The 17,089-nt window shown below is 39.1% G+C and overlaps 1 protein-coding gene and 1 non-coding gene across 18 annotated transcripts in view; both read left to right on the plus strand.

Annotated features, from left to right (window-relative positions):
- The window catches only part of TAF1 (TATA-box binding protein associated factor 1), an 80,688-nt gene that overhangs the window by 17,567 nt on the left and 46,032 nt on the right, over positions 1-17,089 (plus strand). For 13 of the 17 annotated variants that reach the window (XM_086390029.1, XM_086390028.1, XM_086390027.1 and 10 more), the window contains exons 19-28: positions 2,827-2,976; positions 3,152-3,271; positions 3,793-3,968; positions 4,748-4,926; positions 6,392-6,605; positions 7,039-7,204; positions 8,501-8,712; positions 11,927-12,035; positions 12,235-12,333; positions 15,125-15,302. In XM_086390029.1, the coding sequence (XP_086246155.1) occupies positions 2,827-2,976; positions 3,152-3,271; positions 3,793-3,968; positions 4,748-4,926; positions 6,392-6,605; positions 7,039-7,204; positions 8,501-8,712; positions 11,927-12,035; positions 12,235-12,333; positions 15,125-15,302 (1,603 nt within the window). The remainder of the gene's footprint in view (positions 1-2,826; positions 2,977-3,151; positions 3,272-3,792; positions 3,969-4,747; positions 4,927-6,391; positions 6,606-7,038; positions 7,205-8,500; positions 8,713-11,926; positions 12,036-12,234; positions 12,334-15,124; positions 15,303-17,089) is intronic. The other 4 variants (XM_086390021.1, XM_086390025.1, XM_086390023.1 and 1 more) reach the window with 1 other exon arrangement.
- On the plus strand, positions 417-488 carry TRNAS-GGA (transfer RNA serine (anticodon GGA)). Its single transcript has one exon. It is a non-coding gene; the product is annotated as a tRNA-Ser (tRNA).

A 17,089-nucleotide genomic window follows, 5' to 3' on the forward strand; every position in this document is an offset into this window, starting at 1 on the left:
TTATACAAATATTTTCTCTCATTGTGTAGGTTGCCTTTCACTTTGTCATGTGCTTTGATGCAGAGAAATTTTACATTTTGATGTAGTCTAGTCCAGTTTACCTAATTTTACTTTTGTCCCTATGCTCTTGGTTCCACATCTAAGAAATCACTGCCAAATCCAGCGTCAGGAAGCTTTTTCTCTGTTTTTTTTTCTTCTTCTAAGAGTTTTACATTTTTAGTTCTTACATTTCAGTCTTTGACTCATTTTGAATTAATTTTTGTATATGGTGTAAAGGTTCATCTTTATTATTTTGTGTGTGAGTATTCTGTTTTCCCAGTACCATTTGTTAAAAGTGTACATTCTTTCTTGTCTGTGTTCTTCACTCTAATTATGCTGAGATTCATCCAGGTGGTTGTGTGTATTAAAGCTGGGCTTCCCTGGTGGCTCAGAGGTTAAAGCGTCTGCCTGGAATGCAGGAGGCCCGGGTTCGATCCCTGGATTGGGAAGATCCCCTGGAGAAGGAAATGGCAACCCACTCCAGTACTCTTGCCTGAAGAATCCCATGGAGGGAGGAGCCTGGTAGGCTACAATCCATGGGGTCGCAAAGAGCCGGACACGACTGAGCGACTTCACTTTCACTTTCACTCTTATTGCTGTATAATATTGCATAGTATGGATGTACCACAGTTTGTTAATCACCTGTTGAAGGACATTTTGGTTGTTCCCAGATTTTGGCTATTGTGAATAAAACTCCTATGAATATCCATGTATAAATCTTTATATGGACATATGTTTCTTTTTTCTTTCCTTGGGTAAATATTTAGAAGTGGAATTGCTGGATTGTATGGTAGCTCTGTTTTACCTTTGGAGGAACTACCAGACTTTTCCACAGTGGCTACACCATTTACATTCCTACTAGCAGTGTATGAGCATTCCAGTTTTTCCACATCCTTGTCGACACTTGTTATTTTCCATTTATTATATTATTGCCCAACTATAGTGGGTGTGTCATTGCAGTTTTAATTTGCATTCCCAAATAGCTAAAGATGTTGAGCATCTTTCTATGTGCTTATCATCCAGTAATCTTCTTTGGTTGAGGATCTATTTATCTCTTGCCCATTCTTATTTTTAATTAGTTACTTGTTTTCTTCTTGAATTTTGAGAGTTCTTTATATATTCTGGGTCCCAGTCCTTTATCAGGTATATGATTTACAAAGATTTTCTCCCAATCTAAGGCTTGTCTTTTAATTATCTTAGCAGTGTCTTATGAAGAGCAGAAGTCTAACTTGTAAACCTTCTCCTTTGATGCTTACGGATTTTGTGTCAGGTCAAAAATTTTATCTAATTCAAAGTTGCAAAGATTTATTATTTTCTTCTAAAAGTTTTATTGTTTTAGATTTTAGGTTTAGATCCATTTTGAGTTAATTTTTGTTTAGGGTGCAAGATGTTTAGAGTAAGGTTCATCTTTTTGCATATGAATGTCCAGTTATTCTAGTACCGTTTGTCAAAAAATTAATTGATCTTTTAAAACAAAAGTTTGATCATATCACTCTTGCTCAAGGACTTCCTATGGGTCCTCATTTGTTTTAGGAAGTAATCCGTAACATGATTCACAAGGCTCTGTGTGATTTTGGTCTTGTAATATAGCTCTCATCTCCTCTCATCTGTCACTGACCATCTTATACTCTTAAGCTCCAAACATACTAAAGTTCATTCAGTTCCCTAAATTTATTTCTGCTGCTTTCTAGGATTTTGCAACTGTTATTCCCTCTGCCTAGAATATTTTCCTCTCCCCTCCTCTATCATCTGACCTTCATCTGCAAGTTATATTCTTTTGGAAGCTTTCCCTGACTCTTGCCCTCACTCCCACCCTTCATTCAGATTGGATCACCATCCTTTCCTTCTTTGTATACATATAGCACTTTTTACTTTCCTATCATGGCAGTATTGAATTTGGTTGGTTTATTTGTCTCTCCCTCACTGACATTAGGCCCTTGAGAAAGTAGTGCTTGATGTGTAGATATTCAATAAATATTTGTTAAATGAGTGAATGCTTGTCAGTGAGGTCAGGCAGAGTGAGTAAAGAATCATTGTTGTATGTACTGTACTTTTGAGGTTGGAGTGAACAATGAGTGGATGTCAGAATTTCCGAAATGAAAGATTCTTTTGAACGGCCTTCAAGATTGAATCTCGAATAGAGAATTGGCCACTTTATAGCTAAGCTAATTACATATACCTTTTCTGGTCTGTTTAGACAAGCACATTCCCCTTTTCTTAATTGCCTGCTTATTTTATGTGATCAATAAACACCATTTAGGGTTCTAGGAGAGGACAGGTCTTTTTGACCAAACCTGTGGCAGAGGTGGAATACACTTTGGTTTATTGCTACTGAGACTGGGGCCAGTACTTTGTAGAGCATGTTTATCATCTAATTGGGAAAGTATGTATATGGGTCATTTTAAAGAAGGTATTTGAGCAATTAGACAATCAAATGTGGTCATCAGTCTAACTTAACTCTTTGAAAATCATGAGGGTGAGGACAACACTGTCTTTGAGAACTCTCAGTCAAACCCAAGTGATATGGAGCTGAAGAGGGCAGTACCACTTTTCCACATATTCCTACTTACACTGACTGAGACTTTGGCCTCTTACTTATTATCATGATTTAAGTACCATAGAAAAGAACAGGCTGTGTCCTGGGCAGCTTTATGTAGCTATTGATCTCTGTGAACAGTTTAAGAAAGCATCAGATTGTACATTATTGTTATTATCCCCACCTTCTAAGTGTGGCTAGACATAGAGCAAATGTTTTTCACCACCCCCTGAATCTTTTTCATACTTCAGGTTCGCACTGCTCCTTGGAACACCACACGGGCTTTCATTGCTGCCATGAAGGGCAAGTGTCTCCTGGAGGTGACTGGGGTGGCAGATCCCACAGGGTGTGGTGAAGGATTCTCCTATGTGAAGATTCCAAACAAACCAACACAGCAGAAGGTGAGACTGAATATCTGGAAGGTGAAAAATCAGGGGAGGAAGAAATAGAGGTTAAAGAATGGAGATGAATGGATGGGGATCTGGGAAGCCATGGAAATGTTAACAGTATATCTTAGGTGCCTACTATAAAGAGTTCAGCTTACTAGGATTCTTTCTTGTTTTGTTTCTGAGGTAGGATGATAAGGAGCCTCAGCCAGTGAAGAAGACAGTGACAGGAACAGACGCAGACCTCCGTCGCCTTTCACTGAAAAATGCCAAGCAACTTCTCCGTAAATTTGGTGTGCCTGAGGAAGAGGTGGGCATGGAAGAGAAAAACTTAGAGGCTCCCTGGGGCTCTTTATAGAGAGGGGAAAGCTTAGAGGCAGATATTAAGAACTATCTGGAGGATTTTGTCATTTAGGTTGTGGTAGACTGAATCTTAGAGACTTCTTCAGGAGTTAGCTTTCTCAAAGCTTTCTGTCTAACCTGCTTTGGGTGATTTTTTTTTTTTTTTCTGATTTCTCTTCAGTTATATTTTTATTTTTTTTTCTGATATGGTTAGTTTTTTTTTTTATTTTATAACTTTACAATATTGTATTGGTTTTGCCATATATCAAAATGAATCCGCCACAGGTATACATGTGTTCCCCATCCTGAACCCTCCTCCCTCCTCCTCCCCATATCATCCCTCTGGGTCGTCCCAGTGCACCAGCCCCAAGCATCCAGTATCATGCATCGAACCTGGACTGGCGACTCGTTTCATATATGATTTCTAACCATGTGCACTGGTTTTTTCCTTTGAAATCTCCAAATGATTTGTGTGTGTGTCTCTCGTAGATTAAGAAGTTGTCCCGCTGGGAAGTGATCGATGTAGTACGCACAATGTCAACAGAACAAGCCCGCTCTGGAGAGGGACCCATGAGTAAATTTGCCCGTGGATCAAGGTTTTCTGTGGCTGAGCATCAAGAGCGTTACAAAGAGGAATGTCAGCGCATCTTTGACCTGCAGAACAAGTGTGTTGTTTTAGTACTGCAGAAGATCTAAGCTGGAAAGGGGAGGGGATCTCAGACATTATTTTGTAGGGGAGAGAAGGTCACCTAAAAATGTGACTAGGTGGTCAGGTATCTGAGATTTCAGGTGATATCTATTCATGATAGTGCTGTGGTACCTACTCCCTTCAAAACAATAGGCAAAGTTTTTGTTTTTTTGTTTTTTTTTGTTCTGTTTTTTTGCTTTTTTAAATTTTGTATTGGGATATAGCTAATTAACAATGTTGTGATAGTTTCAGGTGAACAGCAAAAGGACTCAGCCATACATATACATGTATCCATTCTTCCCCAAACTCCACTCCCATCCAGGCCTGGCAGAGGTTTTCAGTGGCGAGAAGTGCTAGGTTCCATGGCAAATCTTGTGGCCTGCTTGAGCCTGGCAGCCATTACAGTGGTAATAGGGGATTGTGGGAGTTTTTTGGAGGCTTAGTGTTTAGAGGATGATAATGCCCTATAAAAAATGACTACTATGCTGATTTGTTGTTTCTCAGGCTTTTTCCAAGAATTCTGAAAGAGTTGCTATACTATTTCATATTTTGAACTTGCCTCGTTGACTAAATTTCTAGGAAAACTTGTAGAGCTTTTCTGTTCAGGGTTCCATGTTTTAGTGGATTTTGAATATTTCTCTTTTAAGGTTGATTTCTCAATTTCCTACTCTTGCCTAAACTAAAATTGTTTTTTCAGCTTTTTTTAAAACTTATGTTTCCCCTCCTTTTTAATTTAACATTATTTTGTCTTTTTAGGGTTTTATCATCAACTGAAATCTTATCAACTGACACAGACAGCAGCTCAGCTGAAGACAGTGACTTTGAGGAAATGGGAAAAAACATAGAGAACATGTTGCAGAATAAGAAAACCAGCTCTCAGCTGTCACGTGAACGGGAGGAGCAGGAACGGAAGGAACTACAGAGGATGATACTGGGTAAGGGTAGTGACTTTACAGATACACAGACAAAAAAAAGAAAGATCAAAAAATTGTAAATAACTGCTCACTGATAACTAAGATAAAGATGGAGGCAGGAGAAGTAGGACATGAGTATAGAAAAGCCCATAGATGAATTAGAGAGATTCTGCAAACTGGACTCTAGGTGTGTCTGTGGGGCACAAATTGAAGAGATGCTGCCAGTCTGCTACTGCCTTTGTTTGTATCAGGCCTGGCCAAACCAGGGCTATCAGTGCTCTACATCACTTGAGCTTTCTGGGCATTCATCCTAGAGGGTAAGAGTTTTTAATACAAAATCCGTGGATGAATTTGGGGGTTGTTCATGAACCCTCTGAAATCACATGTAGAAGTCTGTACAGGTGTACTTTTTCTGAGGAGAAGATCCATGGCTTTTGGAAGATTCTCAGAGGAGTCTTGGATTCTAAAAAGAGTTTAAACTCACCAACCCTAAATTGCATAAATTGAGGGTGGGGATGAGGAAGGCCTGAACTGGTTTGAGATGTGGTCATTGGGAATGAAAAAAGGAGAGAGATCAAAGTTAAGGTTTCACTCTGGCTTGCTGTAAAGATGGTGGTACCCTTGATTAGGGTAGTACATTTCAGAAAAAGAAGCAGGTTTAAGAAGGAAAGGTATAATATGTGGATTTTGAGGTCCTTATGACACTCCCCAGTATAGATGTCAAACAGGCAATTGAGAACTTGGATGTAGATACTGAGAGAGGATAAAGGCTGAAGATGAACGCTTTAAATGACTACACTCACAGTAGTCTTTCCTTTGTTTTCCCTTTGTAAAAGCTTTGTGTGATTCGGTTGTTCTGACTACTTTGTAAAAATATGATAAAGCCTTTCCTTGAATGTGGTCTTGGACCAGCAATGTCTACATCATATGGAAGCTTGTTAGAAATGCAGTATCAGGTTTCACTCCAAACCTACTGAATTAGAATCTGTATTTTAACATGATCCTCAGATGATTCCTGTTCATTCATATTAAAGTTTGAGAAGCATACTCTAGGCCTTAAGACCCTGGAGTTTTTCTGTGGTGTCATTTCTGCCTGCCGCACCCTAGCCCCCACCCCCGTCATCCCCAGTGCTTGGGTGCTTTTCTATAGTGTGATCATCAAGTACTTCCTACTTGGACTTTCCTTTTGTGCATTGGTTCAAAGAAATCAGAATACAGCTATTGCTCTGCTGTCCTCCATATGACAAACGTGTTTCTTTGAGATCCTCTCAGAACTTTCTGTACTTATAAAAATGGGAACATTGACAGTGATAAAATGAAGTCAGGAAAGGACAACTAGTGTATCCTTGGGGCTGGTGGTGACTTTGATGCTTTCTATAGAACAATAGTTCTGTGGCATGTTGAGTTTTGGGGTCTCCACTCAACCCTAAGAAAATAGCCATTTAGGTGGTAGGGGGACTGTGTGGAAATCTTTTTCTCCTTGCAGCAGCAGGCTCAGCAGCATCAGGAAACAATCACAGAGATGATGACACTGCTTCTGTGACAAGCCTTAATTCTTCTGCCACTGGCCGTTGTCTCAAGATTTATCGCACGTTTCGAGATGAGGAGGGGAAAGAATATGTTCGCTGTGAGACGGTCCGAAAGCCAGCTGTCATTGATGCCTATGTGCGCATACGGACCACAAAAGACGAGGAATTCATGTGAGTTTGACTCCCCACTTGCCAGTGTGATAAGGAGAATGATAATGATGGGGAAGTGGGTGAGGATGGATACTTGAATTTTAGTGACAAGATTCTGCACAGTTGTCCCTGGAAATCTGTGTTAACTGCGAACCATCTTGCCTTTAGAACTTTGGGTTTGAACAGAGCCAGATCACAGGGAGAATCCCCAGTTTGCTGGGTCCTTTGTGTTTTTGTTGGTTGGTTGGCAAAAATCTTAGGGACTCCTCAGGGCTCCTCATTCTGAGAGAGGTACCCCTCTGCACATGGAAGACTGATGAGCAGGGTAAGTAGGAATACAATGTAGCCCCTTTTGTTTTAGTATTACTTTAGTTCTGAGATGTTTGCTATCAGGACAGTCTTCTTGGTTTTAAGTTCGCTTATGGATCCGTGAATTTTTTTCCCCTTTATATAGTCGAAAATTTGCCCTTTTTGATGAACAACATCGAGAAGAGATGCGAAAAGAACGGCGGAGGATTCAAGAGCAACTGAGACGACTTAAGCGAAACCAGGAAAAGGAGAAGCTTAAGGGTCCTCCTGAGAAGAAGCCCAAAAAAATGAAGGAGCGTCCTGACCTAAAAGTAAGTATAGTGTAATATGATCATAACTAACAAAGCAGAGAAAGAAAGCATACCTTTTCCCTTAGCTTTTGGCATCCTCCCTTACTGGGAATGAAGGCAGTATTATGGAAAGCTAGTTTGAACTGATGTGGCCACTTTGGTGTTATAAATGCTATTACAACTGGAACTGACAATACCAGATTTAATTTGGTGTCATTGGGTGTCATTTTATGCTTCATCCATTGAAAATATTTTCTGTGAGTTGAGACAGGTGTGGTGGATTTTTTTGACATGTATATTTATGTACATATGTAGACACATCTTGTTTTTAAATTGCATGTGTTAAAAGCAGTGACTGAGAAAACATACAATACAGGTTGCTTTGCATAGTTTAGGTATCACTGTGCAATGTAACGTGCAGCACAAAATGGGGCAACTGTGGTTCAGTGGAAAGAGCCGTGGACTTGGAAACAGAGAATCTGGGTTCAGGTTCTTGTTCTGCCATTTAGTAACTGTGACCATAGCCTCTCCAACCTGTTTTTTCTTCTTTAAAATGATACCTATATCACAGTGGTATTGTATTAAGGAATGTAATACATGGGAAGCACTTTATACCTGGTAAAATTCTCAACAAATGTGAACTATTAACATGTACTGAGCTCATTAAGTATTCTAATGTTTCTTGTATGTGATATTATATGATACAGTATTGATTCCATTTTACAGATGACAGTGAGGGCAATTGCACAACTAAGATGGAGACTTGTTTTGTTGTTGTTTTGGCTGTTTTGTGTGTGGAGTGTTTTTTTTTTTTTTGGCTGCACTGCACTCACTGCCTGTGGGATCTTAGTTCCCTGACCAGGGATTGAACCCAGGCCCTCTGCAGTGAGAACACAGAGTCCTAACCACTGACTGCCAGGGAATTTCAAGAGACTTAGTATTATTAAGCCTTTTCCTTGAGACTGAGAATATACTCATTCTGGCTACCTGTGCTGCTGAATGCAACCTTGGGCTTTCAATAGCCTTTCTTCTGCATTTTTAATGTTTTCATAGTTTACAACTTAAGTTGGGTTAAAAATCCTCTGCCTTTTCTTCCTCACTTGATTTTTAAAGTAATGTTCAGTCTCTGGATTTCATTTTGTTTTTAACGTGTCACTTCCATACATATACTTTCGTTCGGTGGCTTCTGGTTGAAAGGTGTGTGAGAATAAAAGTTCTGGGCCTGCCTTTGTTTCTCTTCTGCCTTCTGTGTTATTTCTTAAAGCTAACATGAGAAGCCTGCTTACCTCTGACATGTTGATACTTTTCCTTTTACAGCTGAAATGTGGGGCTTGTGGTGCCATTGGGCACATGAGAACAAACAAATTCTGCCCTCTTTATTATCAAACAAATGCTCCCCCTTCCAACCCTGTTGCCATGACAGAGGAGCAGGAGGAGGAGTTGGAAAAGACAGTCATTCATAATGATAATGAGGAACTTATCAAGGTTGAAGGGACCAAGATTGTCCTAGGGAAACAGCTAATTGAGAGGTAAGAGCGGTAGGAGAGATCTGTTGGAGGTTGGTGATATTGGTGGGGGGCAGGGGTGGATGTGATGTATTCTCTGAAGTGGAACTGAGGACACAGGAACTTTAATGGACTTTCCTCAGTAATTGTTGCCAGTAATGGAAATTACAGTCTTGTAAAGCACTCATTAGGCTCCACCACCTACTTGCCCTTGGGCATGCTGTTCAACTTTTCTGAGTCTTAGTTTCCTTATTTACAAAATAAAATCACCCTTTCAAGGGTAACTATGAAGATAAAATGAAGGAGACTATATAAAGCAAGTAGTACAGTACCTGGTATATAGTAGATGCTCTTCCTGTTCTAATTCCAGGCACTTGTAATATCTGTAAGGTTCCTGATCTCAGATGTTCTGATAATGGACCAGCCAAAAAGATTGAGGAGACAGACTATACTTATACTTACCTAGCCCTTGTCGTCAGAGAATTTGATAATCAAGTAGAAAAGTTTTTATTTTTTTTAATTCATTTTTTACAATGTTGTATTGGTTTCTGCTGTACAATGAGAAAAGTTTTTAAATTAAAAAAAAATCCTCCCAACTTTTTTTTTCCAGGCATTTTATTTTATTTATTTTTTTATGACCCCCAACTTTTTAGTTTGAAAATTGCAAACCTACAGAAAAGCTGAAGTAATAATATAGTATGTTTTTTCTCTAAATTCACCAACCATTAACATTTGTCACATTTGTTTCATCTTTATACATCTAAAACATTTTCTTTTTTGCTGAAACATTTGGAAGTTGTAGGCATCATGACATTGCTCTCAAATTCTTTAGCACACATCTCCAAAGAATAAGGACATAACAAGCATGATACTTGGAGAAGGAAATGACAACCCATTCCAATATTCTTGCCTGGAAAATCCCATAGATAGTAGAGCCTGGCAGGCTGTAGTCCATGGGGTCACAAAGAGTCAGACATGACTGAAGTGACCTAGCATGCACAAACATGATACTACACCTAAGAAATTTAACATTAATTCAGTAGTATCTAATATTCAGTCCTTATTCAAATTTCCCCAGTTGTCTCAATATTATTTATTGCCTACACCCTACTTCCATTCAGGATCCAGTTCCAGTTCAAACATTAAGTATTTTGAATCTGTCTTAATGTAAAACTGTCTTCCCCATGTTGTTTTTCATGACATTGAATTTTTTGAAGAGTCCAGGTCAATGGTCTCATAAAATATTCCACATTCTAGATATGTCTGTTTTTGTATTGATTATATTTGGCAAGATTACAGCAGAAGTAATATTATGCATTTACTGCACCACATGAAAAGCATATGATGTCAGGTTTCCTCAGTATTTTGATCATTTCATTAAAGTGGTAATACTCAGATTCCTCTATAATAAAGATATTTTTTTCCCATTGTAATTAATTTGTGGGTGAATATCCTGTTCTCTTACAATATTTCTCTCAATAGTTTTAACATCCATTGATGATCATTACCTAACTCAGTTATTACATAGAGGGTTGCTTAATTGTTTTTCTAATTCTATCATTCTTAGAAATTAGTTGTTTTTTTTTTTTTTGCTAATTCTATCATTCTTTATACTAACTGACATTCTGTAAAGCGGGACTTCTCCCTCTTTTTTTGAATATTACTATGGATTCTGAAATTCTTCCTTTTGTAAACTATATTAAAATTTGTTAACATCATTATTAATTTGAATGCCCAGATTGTCCCAGATTTGATCCCTTCAAGCCAGAACCTGTGTCCTTTTGAAATGAACCTATAAATTTTGCAAACTTCTTTGCTTTCTGGCACTAGATGTCAGGCTTTCCTTGAAATTTCTCTGTCCCAGACCCAGAATCAGCCCTTTCTCAGAGAGTCCTGGTTCCTTTTATTGGGGAATAGTATTTTGGAACCAATATCTAGGTGTTAGGTATGCTCACTGGCACTGAGATGTCACTGCTTCTAGGTTCTTAGTAGATAGAACTAGGAAATATATAAATATTGTAAGTCACAACCTCATTCAATACTTCCAATACAAATTATATCTATAGATTCTTTGTCTTTTTCTGTTTTTTAGCTATAGTTTGCATTTTACTTTTAGCTTACACTTTTTAGGTTCTTGATTTAACTAAAAAAATGAAAACATTATATCACCTCTATTTGTACATCATTAAGTTTTATTCTTTTTCTGTTTTATATTTATATCCTGTTTGGTTCCCAGCATCAGTGTATTTATACATTTGCCCATCCTGTGATATGTGCAACATAATTTGAGAATTTGGAGAAGGAAATGGCAACCTACTCCAGTATTCTTGCTTGGAAAATCCCATGCACAGAGCAGCCTAGCAGGCTACGGTTCATGGGGTCGCAAAGAGTCAGACATGACTGAGCAACTGAGCACACATACTACTACCAACAACAAACATGTAAAGTAGATTCAAGATATTTTCTGTAATTTGTTGTCCTTGGATTATATGCCACTGACGTTGTACAGTCAGGGTATTACATTCAAAATATATTTATTTTTTGAGTATGAATTTTTAATTTAATATGTAATTATACTCATTTATTCTGTTTAGATTTGAGAGTTTTTTCCTAGTTAATTTATCAACATCTATAGTAATGTTTTGAAGCACCTTAGAAAAAGAAAATATAGTATCTTGATATATGATTAAAGGGAAGTAGGTAGTTGGGCTTTTAATAATTGAGGGAAACTCAAACTAGTTTTTTCTCTTCTTTTCGGCCACTCCGTGTGGCATCCGGGATCCTAGTTCCCCAACCAAGGATTGAACCCATGCCTCCTGTAGTGAAAGCATGGAGTCCTAACCACTGGACCATTAAGGAAGTCCCTAGTTTTTCTTTTCAAACAAGCTTTAATTTCTTCCCTTGTTTCTATTCTGAATAAGTTAAATTTCCTAGCCCTTTTATCCTGAGATAGAATGTTCGAGATAGAAAGATTTTTGAAATTCCTTTAGCCTAGTTCCTTTATCTTCTAAGTAGGAAACTGAGGTGAACTTGTGGCTTGCCTAGTTCTTTATTAATTTGGAGATACTATGAGGTCTTGCCCAATCTGAGCCTTAGGATGTGGATGTCTGGCATTTAGTTTGGCTTTTTACCCCCCAGACTCATGCTCGGGTACTTTGGGCTTTTTCTTTGTGGTTGATTTTTTTCTGGGGGCTAGAAATACGGACTGCATGCTATGAAAGTGTTGTGATTATTACAGTGCAGATGAGGTTCGCAGAAAATCTCTGGTTCTCAAATTCCCTAAGCAGCAACTTCCTCCCAAGAAGAAACGGCGAGTTGGAACTACTGTTCACTGTGACTATCTGAATGTGAGTATCTGCATTGCTGCTTTCTGACCAGATGGGATTCTCATTAACTCCCCCAGTCCTCTAAGCCGTGGCCCTGATACAGCCTTAAATTCTCACTGTGGCGTTGCCCTGAGAATTACATGTACTGCTCATTACAAGGTTTCCAAATGTATTCTTTCTTTAATTTAAAGAAGCATTCTGATATTTTGTTTCTCCTTAGAGACCTCATAAGTCCATTCACCGGCGCCGGACAGACCCCATGGTGACATTGTCATCCATTTTGGAGTCTATCATCAATGACATGAGAGATCTTCCGAATGTGAGTTCACCGCATTCAGGTCTGCAGTATGGATTGCAAGGCCCTTTGTTCTGTCTGATTTCAGATAGAGGGCAGTATAGTCCTCAGTTGAGTTCAGTTCAGTTGCTCAGTCGTGTCTGACTCTTTGCGACCCCATGAATCGCAGCACGCCACGCCTCCCTGTCCATCACCAACTCCTGGAGTTCACTCAGACTCACGTCCATCGAGTCAGTGATGCCATCCAGCCATCTCATTCTCTGCCATCCCCTTCTCCTCCTGCCCCCAATCCCTCTCATCATCAGAGTCTTTTCCAGTGAGTCAACTCTTTGCATGAGGTGGCCAAAGTACTGGAGTTTCAGCTTTAGCGTCATTCCTTCCAAAGAAATCCCAGGGCTGATCTTCAGAATGGACTGGTGGGATCTCCTTGCAGTCCAAGGGACTCTCAAGAGTCTTCTCCAACACCACAGTTCAAAAGCATCAATTCTTCGGCGCTCAGCCTTCTTCACAGTCCAACTCTCACATCCATACATGACCACTGGAAAAACCATAGCCTTGATTAGACGGACCTTTGTTGGCAAAGTAATGTCTCTGGTTTTGAATATGCTATCTAGGTTGGTCATAACGTTCCTTCCAAGGAGTAAGCATCTTTTAATTTCATGGCTGCAGTCACCATCTGCAGTGATTTTGGAGCCCAAAAATATAAAGTCAGCCAATGTTTCCACTGTTTCCCCATCTATTTCCCATGAAGTGATGGGACCAGATGCCATGATCTTCGTTTTCTGAATGTTGAGCTTTAAGCCAACTTTTTCACTCTCCTCTTTCACTTTCATCAAGAGGCTTTTTAGTTCCTCTTCACTTTCTGCCATAAGGGTGATGTCATCTGCATATCTGAGGTTATTGATATTTCTTCCGGCAATCTTGATTCCAGCTTGTGCTTCTTCCAACCCAGCGTCTCTCATGATGTACTCTGCATATAAGTTAAATAAGCAAGGTGACAATACAACCTTCATGTACTCCTTTTCCTATTTGGAACCAGTCTGTTGTTCCATGTCCAGTTCTAACTGTTGCTTCCTGACCTGCATACAAATTTCTCAAGAGGCAGGTCAGGTGGTCTGGTATTCCCATCTCTTTCAGAATTTTCCACAGTTTATTGTGATCCACACAGTCAAAGGCTTTGGCATAGTCAGTAAAGCAGAAATAGATGGTTTTTTGGAACTCTCTTGCTTTTTCGATGATCCAGCGGATGTTGGCAATTTGGTCTCTGGTTCCTCTGCCTTTCCTAAAATCAGCTTGAACATCAGGAAGTTCATGGTTCACGTATTGCTGAAGCCTGGCTTGGAGAATTTTGAGCATTACTTTACTAGTGTGTGAGATGAGTGCAATTGTGTGGTAGTTTGAGCATTCTTTGGCATTGCCTTTCTTTGGGATTGGAATGAAAACTGACCTTTTCCAGTCCTGTGGCCACTGCTGAGTTTTCCAAATTTGCTGGCATACTGAGTGCAGCACTTTGAGGCCCACTTGACTTTGCATTCCAGGATGTCTGGCTCTAGGTGAGTGATCACACCATCGTGATTATCTGGGTCATGAAGATCTTTTTTGTACAGTTCTTCTGTGTATTCTTGACACCTCTTCTTAATATCTTCTGCTTCTGTTAGGTCCATACCGTTTCTGTCCTTTATCAAGCCCATCTTTGCATGAAATGTTCCCTTGGTGTCTCTAATTTTCTTGATGAGATCTCTAGTCTTTCCCATTCTGTTGTTTTCCTCTATTTCTTTGCATTGATCGCTGAGGAAGGCTTTCTTACTCTTCTTGCTATTCTTTGGAACTCTGCATTTAAATGCTTATATCTTTCCTTTTCTCCTTTGCTTTTTGCTTCTCTTCTTTTCACAGCTATTTGTAAGGCCTCCTCAGACAGCCATTTTGCTTTTTTGCATTTCTTTTCCATGGGGATGGTCTTGATCCCTGTCTCCTGTACAATGTCATGAACCTCCGTCCATAGTTCATCAGGCACTCTATCTATCAGATCTAGGCCCTTAAATCTATTTCTTACTTCCACTGTATAATCATAAGGGATTTGATTTAGGTCATATCTGAATGGTCTAGTGGTTTTCCCTACTTTCTTCAATTTAAGTCTGAATTTGGCAATAAGGAGTTCATGATCTGAGCCACAGTCAGGTCCTGGTCTTGTTTTTGCTGACTGTATAGAGCTTCTCCATCTTTGGCTGCAAAGAATATAACCAATCTGATTTTGGTGTTGACCATATGGTGATGTCCATGTGTAGAGTCTTCTCTTGTGTTGTTGGAAGAGGGTGTTTGCTATGACCAGTGCATTTTCTTGGCAAAACTCTATTAGCCTTTGCCCTGCTTCATTCCGTATTCCAAGGCCAAATTTGCCTGTTACTCCAGGTGTTTCTTGACTTCCTACTTTTGCATTCCAGTCCCCTATAATGAAAAGGACATCTTTTTTGGGTGTTAGTTCTAAAAGGTCTTTTAGGTCTTCATAGAACCGTTCAACTTCAGCTTCTTCAGCACTACTGGTTGGCTCATAGACTTGGATTACTGTGATATTGAGTGGTTTGCCTTGGAAATGAACAGAGATCATAAGAACCTCAAACTCCTTATTCTTTGGGATATAGTTTTTTATTTATTTTTTAACAGTTAGTAGAGGAAACAGTCAGACCTGCTCCATCTAGAGAGATTCCTTTGAGAATTGATGGCCAGATAGAGACAGGTAAGATGTGAGAGAGTCTTGAGGAATTGGTTATGGCAAATGTTCTTTGCTCATGGATGGTGCTGGCTCTTGTTTGCACAGACATACCCTTTCCACACTCCAGTCAATGCAAAGGTCGTAAAGGACTACTACAAGATCATCACCCGGCCAATGGACTTACAGACACTCCGTGAAAATGTGCGTAAACGCCTCTACCCATCTCGGGAAGAGTTCAGGGAGCATTTGGAGCTAATTGTGAAAAATAGTGCAACCTACAATGGTAAGAATCACCTGTCTTTGACTGCAAAGGTGACCTTTCAGATCCTTACTTAATTCCTTACTAGTCCTAAATTCAAAGTAGATTGGACTGATCAAAAGGACCTACAATGTATTAGTGAATTTGAGGGTTATGAAAATCAGGTAACGTGTGTTTTTAGTCATTTAATAGATATTGCTGCTTTTTATTCCCACTTTTTAATGTATCCTCTGGAGAATTTGGAGTCTATCTGTTGAAACAATTGGATGGGGAGTATGGGAGGAAGAAGTGAGCCTAGGTAAATAGAAGAGGCATTTGCTGTGGATGGAACCCCCACAGAGTATGTGCTTGTGACTGTATTTGTCTTTGATTTGATCTACAAATACGTTATAGGGGCTGTTATATTTCTGCTTTGCTCAAAAACTGAAAATATAAGGAGGAAGAAATCTGTTTTCTGAGTCTTAAAGAGTTCAAGATATAGTACATACAGCTTTTGCCCATGTAAAGGATAAAATTTTCTGATTTCCAGTTGTATCCTTGAGCACAGATTCATCTCGAAGTATAGAGATTAAGGAAGGGTACAGATTAACCATGGCACTTAATAATTGAATTACCTTAGATGACTTATTTAGCATCTTATAACCTTTTCCGTTTTTTCACCTGTACGCATGCGACAATAGTTGTACCTAGATTTTAATACCTTTCACAAGCAGCCCTGACCCGTTTATCTAGTCTCATTTCCAATGACTGGCTCCCATACCTACTATAGATATAGATTCCTGCCACACTCAGCATTGTATTTCACTAAATATCCTATCCCATGTCTTCATTCCTTTGCACAGTCTTTGCCCTTTGTAAGGAATGCCCTTTATTCTCTTTCCATTCATATTTCCAGCCTAGCTCATATCCTCGCTTCATGAAGATGTATTCACATTGCTCACGGTACCCATTTTTCAATCATCTGTGCCCCTTAGCACAATTAAATCAACTTTTATAGCTCTTATTATGTTACATATAATTGATTATATATTTGATTTTCCTACCACTTTGTGACCTCCTAGAGAGACCATTCATCTTTGTATTCCAAGGGCCTAGCAGAGTACCAGACACATACAAAGGAAGAATAAATTTGTTAGGTCCAACTATCATTTAAGTTGGCAAGCATAATTGCGTAAAAAAAAATGGGTAGCTAAGAGCTGACATTGAAAATGCAGAGCTTGAGGTACCTGTGGGTCATTTAGGGGCAATGTTAGTAAAAATTTGGAAATGATTTTCTCCTTACATCCCCCTCTAGCTCAATCTTCTTTTTTCCTTATACCCAAATGATGATAATAGTAATGATACCACCATCAGTGGTATTACTATCCTTCCAGTTATACAACCTAGAAATATGAGTCATCGTTGATTCACTCTCCCTCTCCCGCACTCATAGATCACTAAGTTCCATAAATTGTACCTTCTAAATTTTGGTAGAACAAATTCCCTTCCTTTTGGTCTCCATTGCAACTGTCTTAGTTGAAGCCCTTGTCATCTCTTCTTTGACCTCTTGCAGTTGCTTCCAGACTTTCTCTCTGCTGCTTGCCTTAGTTCTTCATACTGTTGACAGGGTATTTTTTTCTGATATACAAGTTTGAAAAATTACTCTCTAGCTTAAAATCTTCAGTGCCTTTGTATCTCCTATTAGACCACTGTAATATGTCCCGTCCAGCCTTTCCAAGTTCCATTTCTGGTTTCTCTTCCTCACACGTACCTGTATTCCAGTTGTACAGAACTACTTGTGATTCCTGTTGTGAAATGTGTTGCTTCATGTT

This window comes from Bos grunniens, chromosome X (assembly GCF_055505025.1).
Source record: "Bos grunniens cultivar Pamir isolate PY7600 chromosome X, Bosgru_T2T1.0, whole genome shotgun sequence".
In the NCBI taxonomy this organism is placed as follows: domain Eukaryota; kingdom Metazoa; phylum Chordata; class Mammalia; order Artiodactyla; family Bovidae; genus Bos; species Bos grunniens.